Source organism: Larus michahellis, chromosome 2 (assembly GCF_964199755.1).
Source record: "Larus michahellis chromosome 2, bLarMic1.1, whole genome shotgun sequence".
Classification (NCBI taxonomy): domain Eukaryota; kingdom Metazoa; phylum Chordata; class Aves; order Charadriiformes; family Laridae; genus Larus; species Larus michahellis.
In genome coordinates this window covers 168,823,801-168,835,363 of record NC_133897.1, presented here as the reverse complement: position 1 = coordinate 168,835,363, position 11,563 = coordinate 168,823,801, and the positions used below count along the sequence as shown (strand labels likewise).

General features: G+C 53.7%; 1 protein-coding gene across 1 annotated transcript; it reads left to right on the top strand.

Annotated features, from left to right (window-relative positions):
- Positions 1–5,675: 5,675 nt before the first annotated feature.
- LOC141738467 (feather keratin-like) lies at positions 5,676–11,205 on the top strand. The gene is made up of 2 exons (XM_074573684.1): positions 5,676–5,942; positions 11,128–11,205. The coding sequence occupies exons 1-2, from the start codon at positions 5,676–5,678 to the stop codon at positions 11,203–11,205; spliced, it is 345 nt and encodes a 114-aa protein (XP_074429785.1).
- The last annotated feature ends 358 nt before the right edge of the window (positions 11,206–11,563 follow it).

Below are 11,563 nucleotides of genomic sequence, written 5' to 3'. Positions count from 1 at the left end.
GGGCCATCGCCACCACCCCTGACACCAACCATGGCAAACTTGAACCAACAGCATGGACGGAGGACACACCTCCGGGCCCTTCCTAGCACACAGACCTGCTGGCCACGGATCATGCTCTCAAGGCACCAAGGAAACAGGGAAAGGCCAGCACCAACTGCCTGGAACCACAGCCCATGCACTTCCTCCTCTTCTCCCACTTCCTTCTTTGCATCTCCCCTTCTTCTCTGTCCACTACTCTCCGCTGAAACCACTCACGGACAAGCCAAAGCCCGCCAATGATCTCCACTATGCCACTCCCACTGCGGGCCAAGAAGACCTCGGTGCTTCAGCAAGATCTACTGCACTCAAGGGACTTCGCCTGATGCTTGCCCTACTAACACCTCAGACCATCTCCCTTCCCCTTAGCACCTCTGCCTTTGCAATCTTCTCCCTCAATAAAGTTCTCTTGCATCGCAGCCTAAGACGCCTCCACTTCCTTTCTTCTCACAAGGTTCTTCCAACCTCACCCAACACAAGGCCAGCGCTACAGAGACCATTAGGGTGCCTGGAAAAGGGCTACAGGATCTCTCTTAGGAAGTATGTCCCCAGCAAATAAAAACAGCACAGGGCAGAACAGGGGAGCTTCCAGAACCTCACACAAGACCTTCACTTGACCAAACAAAGCTTGGACATGTTAATGCACTTCTACCCAAGACTCTCACACAAGCTCCCCATGGCAGCGTGCACTTCACAGAATCACAGAATCACAGAAACTTCAGAGTTGGAAGGGACCTCTAGAGATCATCTAGTCCAACTCCCCTGCTAAAGCAGGATTGCCTAGAGCACATTACTCAGGACTGCATCCAGGCGAGTCTTGAAAATCTCCAGAGAAGGGGACTCCACACCCTCCCTGGGCAGCCTGTTCCAGTGCTCTGTCACCCTCACTGTAAAGAAGTTTTTCCCTGTATTTGAATGGAACTTCCTATGTTCTAACTTGTGCCCGTTGCCCCTCGTCCTGTCACTGGGAACCAATGAAAAGAGTCTGGCACCATCCTCCTTCAACCCACCCTTTAGATACTTATATGCCATAATAAGGTCTTCCCTCGGCCTTCTCTTCTCCAGGCTAAAGAGTCCCAGCTCTCTCAGCCTTTCCTCGTAAGGGAGATGCTCCAGTCCCTCAATCATCTTAGTTGCCCTACGCTCGACCCGCTCCAGTACTTCCCTGTCTCTCTTGAACTGGGGAGCCCAAAACTGGATGCAGTATTCCAGTTGTGGCCTCAGCAGCGCAGAGTAGAGGGGGAGAATGACCTCCTTTGACCTACTGGCCACACTCTTCCCTATGCAGCCCAGGATTCCCTTGGCCTTTTTGGCAACAAGGGCACATTGTTGGCTCATGGATAATTTCTTGTCTACACTTCAACAGCTCTCCTCCCCAGCATGACACCGTGGCCAGCACAGCAGGCAGAATCACAGCAAACACAATCATTGACTGCACAAGAACCCTCTGGAGATCATCTGCTTCAACACAGACTTCTAAAACGGGGTCATCTCGAGGAGGCTCTCCACGACCATGTCAAGTCAGCTTTTCAGTATCTCCAAGGATGGAGTCTCCAAAACCTCCCTGCACACCCAACTCCACTATTTGACCACCCTCCCACTGAAAAAGCCTTGCCTTCTCTTCCAAGGAAATGGCAGATCTTTTCAGCTCTTGCTCTACCTATTAAACTGTCTTTATCTCAACCCATGTCTCTTTTCACTTTTATACTTCTGATTCTCTTTCCCATCCTGCCATGGCAGGAGTTAGCACGCGGCTGCGGGATCCTAGTTGCTGGCTGGGGTTATGGAATCATAGAGTGGTTTACATTAGTAGGGACAGAATCCCAGAATCCCAGAATCCCAGAATGACAGGGGTTGGAAGGGACCTCTGGAGATCATCTAGTCCAACCCCCCTGCCAAAGCAGGGTCACTTGTTGACCACCAGCAGGTGGCACAGGAACACATCCAGGTGGGGTTTGAATGTCTCCAGAGACGGAGATGCCACACTGTCTCTGGGCACTCTCTTCCAGTGCTCTGCCACCCTCAAAGGCAAGAAGTTCCTCCTCATGTTTAGATGGCACTTCCTATGTTCAAGTTTGTGTATATTACCTGAACCTTAGAGATCATCTAATTCCAACTCCCTGCCATGGGCAGGGACACCGCCCACCAGACCAGGTTGCTCAAAGCCCCACCCAGCCTGGCCTTGAACACCTCCAGGGATGGGGCCTTCCCAGCTGCCCTGTGCAACGTGTTCCAGTGTCTCACCACCCTCAGAGGGAAAAATGTATTTCTCATATCTCATTTCAATCTACCTGCATCCCGTGTGAAGCCATTACCCCTCCTCCTATCACTACGTGCCCTTGTAAAAAGTTCCTCTCCAACTTTCATGGAGGCACCATTCAGACATTGGAAAGCTGCTATAAGGTCTCCCTGGTGTCTTCTCTCCTCCAGGCTGAACAACCCCAACTCTCTCAGCCTGTCCTCACAGCAGAGGGGCTCCAGCCCCCTCATCGTCTTTGTGGCCCTCCTCTGGCCCTCCTCCAACAGGGCCATGTCCTTCTTCTGTTGGGAACTCCACAGATGGACGCAGTACTCCAGGTGGGGTCTCACGAGAGAAGAGCAGAGGGGCAGAGTCACCTCCCTCCACCTGCTGGTCCTGCTTCTTTGGACGCAGCCCATTATGCTGTTGGATTGCTGGCCTTCCAGCGCACACTGCCCGCTCATCTTGAGCTTCTCATCCACCAGCACCCCCAAGTCCCTCTCCTCAGGCCTCTTCTCAAGCCATTCTCTGCCCAACCTGAATTTGGGATTGGGATTGCCGTGACCCACGTGCATGACCTTGCGCTTGGCTTGCTTGGATTTCACGAGGTTTACATGGGCCCTCCTGCCAGGCCTCTCCAGGTCCTTCTGGATGGCATCCCTTCCCTCCAGCATGTCAACCGCACCACACACCTTGGTCTCATCGGCAAACTTGCTGAGGGTGCACTCAATCATAGAAGCATAGAATTGCTGAGGTTGGAAGGGACCTTTAAGGTCATCAAGTCCAACCTTTAACCTACCCTGACAAAAGCCACTTCTAAACCATGTCCCTAAGTGCCCCATCTACCCTTTTTTTAAACACCTCCAGGGATGGTGAATCCACCACCTCCCTGGGCGGCCTATTCCAATGTTTAATAACCCTTTCAGTGAAAAAGTGTTTCCTAATATCCAATCTAAACCTCCCCTGACATAACTTGAACCCGTTTCCTCTCGTCCTATCACTTGTCACCAGGGAGAAGAGGTCAGCCCCCATCTCTCTACAACCACCTTTCAGGTAGTTGTAGAGGGTGATAAGGTCTCCCCTCAGCCTCCTCTTCTCCAGGCTAAACAACCCCAGCTCCCTCTGTCGTTCTTCATAAGGTTTGTCCTCCAGACCCCTCACCAGCTTTGTAGCCCTTCTCTGGACACCCTCCAACACCTCAATGTCCCTCTTGTAGCGAGGGGCCCAAAACTGAACGCAGTACTCGAGGTGGGGCCTCACCAGTGCCGAGTACAGGGGGGATGATCACTTCCCTAGTCCGGCTCACCACACTATTCCTGATACAGGCTAGGATGCTGTTGGCCTTCTTGGCCACCTGGCCACACTGCTGGCTCATATTCAGCCGGCTGTCAACCAACACTCCCAAGTCCTTTTCTGCCGGGCTGCTTTCAAGCCACTCTGCCCCAATCCTGTAGCGCTGCATGGGGTTGTTGTGACCTAAGTGCAGGACCCGGCACTTGGCCTTGTTGAACCTCATACCATTGGTCTCAGCCCATCGGTCCAGCCTGTCCAGATCCCTCTGCAGAACCAACCTACCCTCAAGCAGATCAACACGCCCGCACAGTGTAGTGTCATCTGCGAACTTACTGAAGGTGCATTCGATCCCTTCATCCAGATCATTGATAAAGATATTAAAGAGAACTGGCCGCAGCACCGAGCCCTGGGGGACACCACATGTGACCGGACACCAACTGGATTGAACTCCATTTACCACCACTCTCTGGGCACGGCCACCCAGACAGTTTTTTACCCAGCAAAGAGTACACCTGTCCAGGCCATGAGCAGCCAGTTTCTCCAGGAGAATGCTGTGGGAAACAGTGTCAAGCACTTTGCAAAAATCCAAGTATATAACATCCACAGCTTTTTCCTCATCCACTAAGTGGGTCACCTTATCATAGAAGGATATTAGGTTTGATAGGCATCACCTGCCCTTCACAAACCCATGCTGACTGGGCCTGATCACCCTGTTCTCCTACATGTGCCGTGTAATGGCACCGAGGAGGACCTCTTCCATGACCTTCCCAGGCACCGAGGTCACACTGACCGGCCTGTAGTTCCCCGGATCCTCCTTCCGGCCCTTCTTGTGGATGGCTGTCACATTGCCGACCTCCCCGGTTCTCCAGGACTGCTCATAAATGATGCAAAGTGGCCTGGCGAGCTCTTCCGCCAGCTCTTTCGTACTGTCCATGGCACCGACAAAGACGTTAAACAGCACCGCTCCCAGTACCGACTCCTGAGGAACGTCACTCCTCACTGCTCACCACTTGGACATCAAACCCTTAATCAAAAGCCTTCGAGTGCGGCCATCCATCCAGTTCCTTATCCTCCGAGTGCTCCATTGGTCAAATCCATGTCGCTCCAATTTCGGGACCAGCATGTTGTGTGGGACAGTGTCAGATGCTTTGCACATGTCCAGGTACATGACGTCTTTTGCTCTTCCCTTATCCACCAGCACTGTAACCCTGTCAGAGAACACCACCAAATTTGTCAGGCTTGACTTGCCCTTGCTGAAGCCATGTTGACTGTCACCGATCACCTCCAAATATTCCATGTGACTTAGCAGAGTTTCCAGGAGGATCTGCTCCATGATCTTACTGGGCACAGAGGTAAAACTGACCGGCCCGTAAATCCCCGCATCTTCCTTGTTTCTTTTTTGAAAGATGGGCGTCATGGTACCCCTTTTCCAAACAGTGCGAACTTCATCCACAGCCTTTCCCTCATCCATCCACTCAGAGGGTCCCCTTGACAAAGAAGGAGATCAGAGTGGTCAGGCAGGACCTGCCCCTCATAAAGCCATGCCGATCTCTCATACGGTTTGTCTGTGTCTGCTGAATGCCTTGAAAAATGCCAATAAAACCAAGACTTTGGCCTCTAAGACTGGCAATTAAAAGCTTCCACCAGGGGCCAACTGGACGCGTCCTCAAGACGGGGCCATGAAAATGGAGAATTAGGGAAAAGAAAAGACACCCCACCTCATGACTCACCAGGCTGTGGCATGCAAGAGCTGCTTGCTGAAAAAACACTCTCATGCGCAAAGCCTGTCCCGCTCCCCCACGACCAGCATAAAAGGCGGCCCAGCGCCTCTCTCCCTCACACACTTCTCCTCACGCCTTCTCCTCCACCATCAACAAGGTGAGTCTCAACCCCATGACCCTCCTTCTCCTCACCCACCTGGCCCCTCTCCTCCACCACGCTCTGCCCACAGCCTCAACAGCCCTCACGCCTCCTTACTGCCACGCACCCCACAGCCCCACAACAGCCCTCCACACTCCCTCGCCCTCCTCCAACACTGACCCTCACACCCCCACCACCCTCACCTTTCTCAACACCCTCTCTTCCAGGCACCCTCCACACCACACACATGGCCTGCAACGACCTCTGCCGCCCCTGTGGGCCCACCCCGCTGGCTAACAGCTGCAATGAGCCCTGCATCAGGCAGTGTGAGGCCTCCCGCATCGTCATCCAGCCCCCCACTGTAGTGGTCACCCTGCCAGGACCCATTCTCACCTCCTTCCCCCAGAGCACTGCCGTCGGATCCTCCGCATCCGCTGCCGTGGGCAATGAACTCAGCGCCCAGGGAGTGCCCGTCTCCTCTGGCGGCTTCAGCTTCGGCTACGGCTATGGCTTGGGAGGCCTGGGCTGCTACGGTGGCAGAAGAGGCTGCTACCCCTGCTAAGGGCCCTCACCACCACCCCTGACAACAACCACCCACACCATGGAAGACATGGCATGGATTGAGGAGGCAACTCAAGCATGTTCTGGCACATGGCTTCACCATCCACAGCTCCTCCTCTCAGGGCACCAAGCAAGGAAGCAGGGAAGGGGCCAACCCAGACTGTCTGCAACCATGGCCCATGTACCTCCTCCTCTTCTAACACTTCCTTCTTTCCATCGCCCCTTCTGCTACGTTCACAACTCTCCGCTGCAAGCACTTGCTGAAGAAGCAAATACCAGACAGGACCTCCAGGGTGCCGCTCCTACTGCAGGCCAGGAAGACCTTGATGCTCTGGCAAGACCTAGCTCACACAGGGGACCTTGGATGATGGTCACCCTACCTGCAACTCAGACGGTCTCTCTCGCACTTAGCGCTTCTACCTTTGAACTTCTCTCTTCCCTCAATAAAGTTCTTCTGCATCCCAGCCTAAGACGCCTCCTCTTCCTTTCTTCTAACAAGGTTCTTCCAACCTCACCCAACACAAAGCCAGGGCTACAGTGCCCATCGGGGTGGGTGCAAGAGGGCCACCGGACCGGTCTTAGGAACTATGGCCCCAGCAACAGCAACTGCACAACAGAGGGGGCTTCCAGAACCTCACACAAGCCCTTCACTTAACAAAAGAAAGCCTTGGACAACCTCACGCACTTCTACTCATGCCTCCAATGAAAGCTCCTCATGGCAGCACGCACTTCACCAGCTCTCTTCCCCAGCATGACCCTCTGGCCAACACAGCAGGCAGAGTCACAGAAAACAGAATCCTTGACTGCACAAGGAACCTCTGGAGATAACCTCATTACACCCGACCTTCTCAAACGTGGTCAGATTGAGCATGCTGTTCAGCACCAGATCCAGTCAGCTCTTCAGTTTCTACATGATGGAGACTCCAACACCTCTCTGCGCAACCGCTTCCACTCTTGGACCACCCTCCCACGGAAAAAGCCTTGCCTTCTCTTCCAAGGAAATGGCACGTCTTTTCAGCTTTCTCCATTCACCCTTGCCCTGTCTGACTCCCCTCTCCTCATTCCCTCCTGACATGGCTGCAGCTGGGATAGAGTTGACTTGCTCAGCAGCTGGTAGAGTGCTAGGTTTTGCGTTTGCGATGAGAATGGCGTTGAGAGCCCACTAATGGTTTTTGGTTGTTGCTAAGCACTCAAGGCCTTTTCAGCTCTTCATACCACCCCACCACCAAGTAGGCTCGGTGTACAGAAAAAGCTGGGAGGTGAGGCAGCCGGTACAGCTGACCCCAGCTGACCAAAGGCATAGCCCATGCCACATGAGAGCAGGCTGAGGGAAGAAAGAAGCAGGGAATGTTCAGAGTTATGGCATTTGTCTTCCAAGTAACCGTTATGTCTCATGGAGCCCTTCTTTCCTGGAGACGGCTGAACGCCTGCCTGCCTCGGGAAGTAGTGAAGGAACTCCTTCTTTTGCTTTGCTTGCTTGTGCATCTTTTGCTTTACTTATTAAACTGACATCTCAACGCACACATTTTTTCACTTTTCCTCTTCGGATTCTCTTTCCCAGCCTGTTGTAGTGGGGAGTGTGCAAGTGGCTGCATGGTTCAGATTGCTGGCTGGCGTTAAACCAAGACACCTCCCATCCGGGATTTAGAGACATTGATGACATCTCCCCTACGTGGCCTTTTCTCCTGGCTGAAGAAACTCCCAGCTCTCTCAGCTTCTCCTCAAGGGAAGGATGCTGCAGTCCCTTCAGCGTCTTGGTGGCCCTGCACTCGACTTGCTCTACCACATCCATGGCCTTCAAAAACTCACAGAATCACTGAGGTTGGGAAAGACACTTAAGATCACTGATTCCATCCCTTAACCTAACACTACCAAGTGCCCCACTAAAGCAAGTCCCTTGGGGCCAAGTCTACTGTCTTCTAGATACCTCCAGGGCTGGTGACTCAAACGCTTCCCTGGGAAGCCTATTCCAGTGCTTGACAATCATTTCAGTGAAGACATTTTTCACCAGTGCCCATTACAGGGGGACGATCACTTCCATAGTCCTCCTGGACTCATGACTTTTGATACAGGCCACGATGCTACTGGCCGCCTTGGGCTCCAGGGCACACTGCTGGCTCATACTCAGCTGGCTGTCAAACAACACCCCCAGCTCCTTTTCCAACGGGCAGCTTTCCAGCCGCTCTTCCCCAAGCCTGTAGCGTTGCATGGGGTTCTTGTGACCCAAGTGCAGGACCCGGCACTCAGCTTTTCTGAACCCCACACCATTGGCCTCCTCCCATCGATCCAGCCTGTCCACATCGCTCTCTAAAACGTCTTACCCTCAAGCAGATTCACACACTCACCCAACTTGGTGTTGCCTGCAAACATTCTGAGGGTGCACTCGACCCCCTCGTCCAGGTCGTTTGTAAAGATACTAAAGAGAACCGGCCCCAGTACTCAGCCCTGGGGAACACCACCTGTGGTGGCAACAATCTGGATTTACCTCCATTCACCTCTATGGGCCTGGCCATCCAGCCCGTTTGTTAGCCAGCGAAGTGTATGCCCGTCAGAGCCATGAGCAGGCAGTTTCTGCAGGACAACACTCTTGGAAACAGTGTCAATGGCTTTACTAAAGTCCAGTTAACAACATTCACAGCCCTTCACTCATCTACCCACTAAGCGCGTCCCCTTGACATAGAAGGAGATCAGGTTAGGCAAGCAGGACCTGCCCTTCATAAAGCCATGCTGGCTGGGCCTCATCACCTGGTTGGCCTCTATGTGCCATTTGAAGGCGATCAAGATGATTAGCTCCATAACGTTTCCCAGCTCCCAGGTCAGAAAGACAGACCTTTCTCTCAGCTACAAACTTACAAGCAATGGGGGCATCAAAGTGCCCACAGGGCACATCAACAGGATGTGGCAGGCCTAAAGACAGGCTTAGCCAGCCACAAACGTGCCACGAGATGATGTCACTGGAGATACCCCACCTCTCCTACGCCTTGGCTGTGACTGCTGAATTCCCTAACACACAGCGTCCATGCACGTCCTCCAAAATACCTACTTGCACTTAAAAGCTACCACCAGGGCCAAGTGGACACATCCACAAGACGACAACATGTAAAGGGAGCGTTGTGGGAAGGAAAACACACCCACCTCAGCACTTGACAGGCTGTGGCATGAAAGAGATGCTTGCTCAAAAATGCAGTCATGCATGAAATCATGGCCTCAGCTCTGCACTCACGTGCTGCGTGCTTGCCTCCAACTCTCCTCAACAAGCTCCACCTTCCCTTTCTTCCCGTCACACACTGTGCAGAGAAATGGCCTCATCCATTGGCACTCGCCCCAAGTAAACAACTCAAAGGCCCTGGCCCACCAGCCTCCCCTGCATGCCGATCCCATTCCCCCTCTGTCTCTTGACACACTCTCGGCCTCTCCAGGAACTCGCCTGCTTTTGCACGCTGCCTCATACGCAATCATGGAGGCACTTGGGTTGGAAAAGACCCTGAACAATCTTGACACCGTTCACCTATGACTATGAACTTCACAAAAGAAACATAGCCCTAAGTCCCACATCTACACGTCTTGTCATTACCTCCAGGGATGGTGATTCAGCCACTTCCCGGAGGAGCCTCTTCCAGTGCTTCATAACCCTGCTGGGGATGACATTTTTCCCAGCATCCAAACTGAGCATCCCTACGCAGCATTTAAAGACGTTAATTCTTCTCCTATCACTTGTTACTCGGGATAAGGGACTGACACCTACCTCATTACCACCTCTTTTCAGGTGGCTGTAGTGAGCGATAAGGCGTGCCCTCAGCCTTTTTCTTTCTGCAAACTAAACATGCCCTGTTCCCTAAACTGCTCCTAACAAGTCTTCTTCTCTAGATCCTTCACCAGCTTCGTTGCTCATCTTCAGATGTGTCGCGCCAGAGCCCAGGTTGCAAATTTGCCGGCCACAACTAAGGGGATCCCTACCCAAGAGCCAAGAGGAGCCTTTGGGGAGCACGACCAGCCTCCCAACAGCACAGGGCTGCCACGATAATGTCCTGCTCTCACAAACAGCCCTCCTCTGCCTGCTTGAACTGCCTCCACCAGGGACGGACCCAGCGGGGCACAAACCCAAACATGCAGCCTCCGTTCTCCCACCTACAACCTTAAAAACAAAAGGGGCACCAAGACAGCCACAGAGCACACCCAACAGGAAAGGCCATGCCCAAAGACAGGCTTAGTGAGCTGGCAGCAAGGCAGGGAAGGAACAAGCGCAATGCAAGGCGCAGCGCCTAATGCCTGGCCCCCCTCCAAAGCCCAGACCAGCCTGCCAGGGCTGCGAGGAAATGACGCCCCCTCTTCACAACGCACCCACAAACCACACCACACAACTGCCATGGCATGAACTCCCTGATGACACCCCACCTCTCTTATGCTTTGGTCACGTCTTCTGACAACCCTGACGCGTGCCATCAACACAATGTTTAGGGCCTCTACTACTGGCACTTAAAAGTTCCCGCCAGGGCCGAGTGGACACATCATCAATAAGACAACAGGAAATTGGAGAATTTCAGAAAACAAAGAACACAACCACGCCATTACTCGTGAGGCTGTGTCATGCAAATTTGTTTGTGGAAAAGGCCATCATGCGCCAAGCCTGTCCCGCCCCTCCATGACCAGCATAAAAGCCGGCCCAGTGCCTCTCTCCCTCACACACTTCTCCTCACGCCTTCTCCTCCACCGTCAACAAGGTGAGTCTCAACACCCTGACCCTAATTCTCCTCACCCACTTGGCCTTTCTCCTCCAGCTCCCCACAGCCCCACAACAGCCCTCCACAATCCCTCGCCCTCCTCCAACACTGACCCTCACACCCCTACCACCCTCACCTTTCTCAACACCCTCTCTTCCAGGGACCCTCCACACCACACACATGGCCTGCAACAACCTCTGCAGCCCCTGCGGACCCACCCCGCTGGCTAACAGCTGCAACGAGCCCTGCGTCAGGCAGTGCGAGGCCTCCCGCGTTGTCATCCAGCCTTCCACCGTGCAGGTCACCCTGCCAGGACCCATCCTCACCTCCTTCCCCCAGAGCACCTTTGTCGGATCCTCCGCATCCGCTGCCGTGGGCAATGAACTCAGCGCCCAGGGAGTGCCCGTCTCCTCCGGCGGCTTCGGCCTCGGCCTTGGCTACGGCTTGGGAGGCCTGGGCTGCTTCAGCGGCAGGAGAGGCTGCTACCCCTGCTAAGGGCCCTCACCACCACCCCTGACAAAACCCTGACAGCCTGGAAGCCACGGTATTGATGGAGGACACATCCTTGGCTCTTTCCTAGCACATAGACCTGCTGTCCACACATCTTTATCTCAAGGCTCCAAGGAAGAGGGATGGGGACAGTCCTTCTCTTCTCCCACTTCCTTCTTTGCAGTTCAACTTCTGCTATATCCACTACTCTCCGCTGCAAACACATTCTGACAAGCCAGAGCCCAACAACGAGCTCCACTGTGCAACTCCCACAGTGGGGCAGGAAGACCTTGCTGCTCTGGCAAGATCTCTCTCACACAAGGGAGCTTGGATGATGGTCACCCTACCTGCAACTCTGACTAGC

Coding starts and splice junctions, on each gene's coding strand:
- LOC141738467 (XM_074573684.1), top strand. CDS start 5,676: ATGGCCTGCAACGACCTCTGCCGCCCCTGTGGGCCCACCCCGCTGGCT. Junction 5,943..11,127: donor TCGGCTACGGCTATGGCTTG/GGAGGCCTGGGC, acceptor GTCTCCTCCGGC/GGCTTCGGCCTCGGCCTTGG.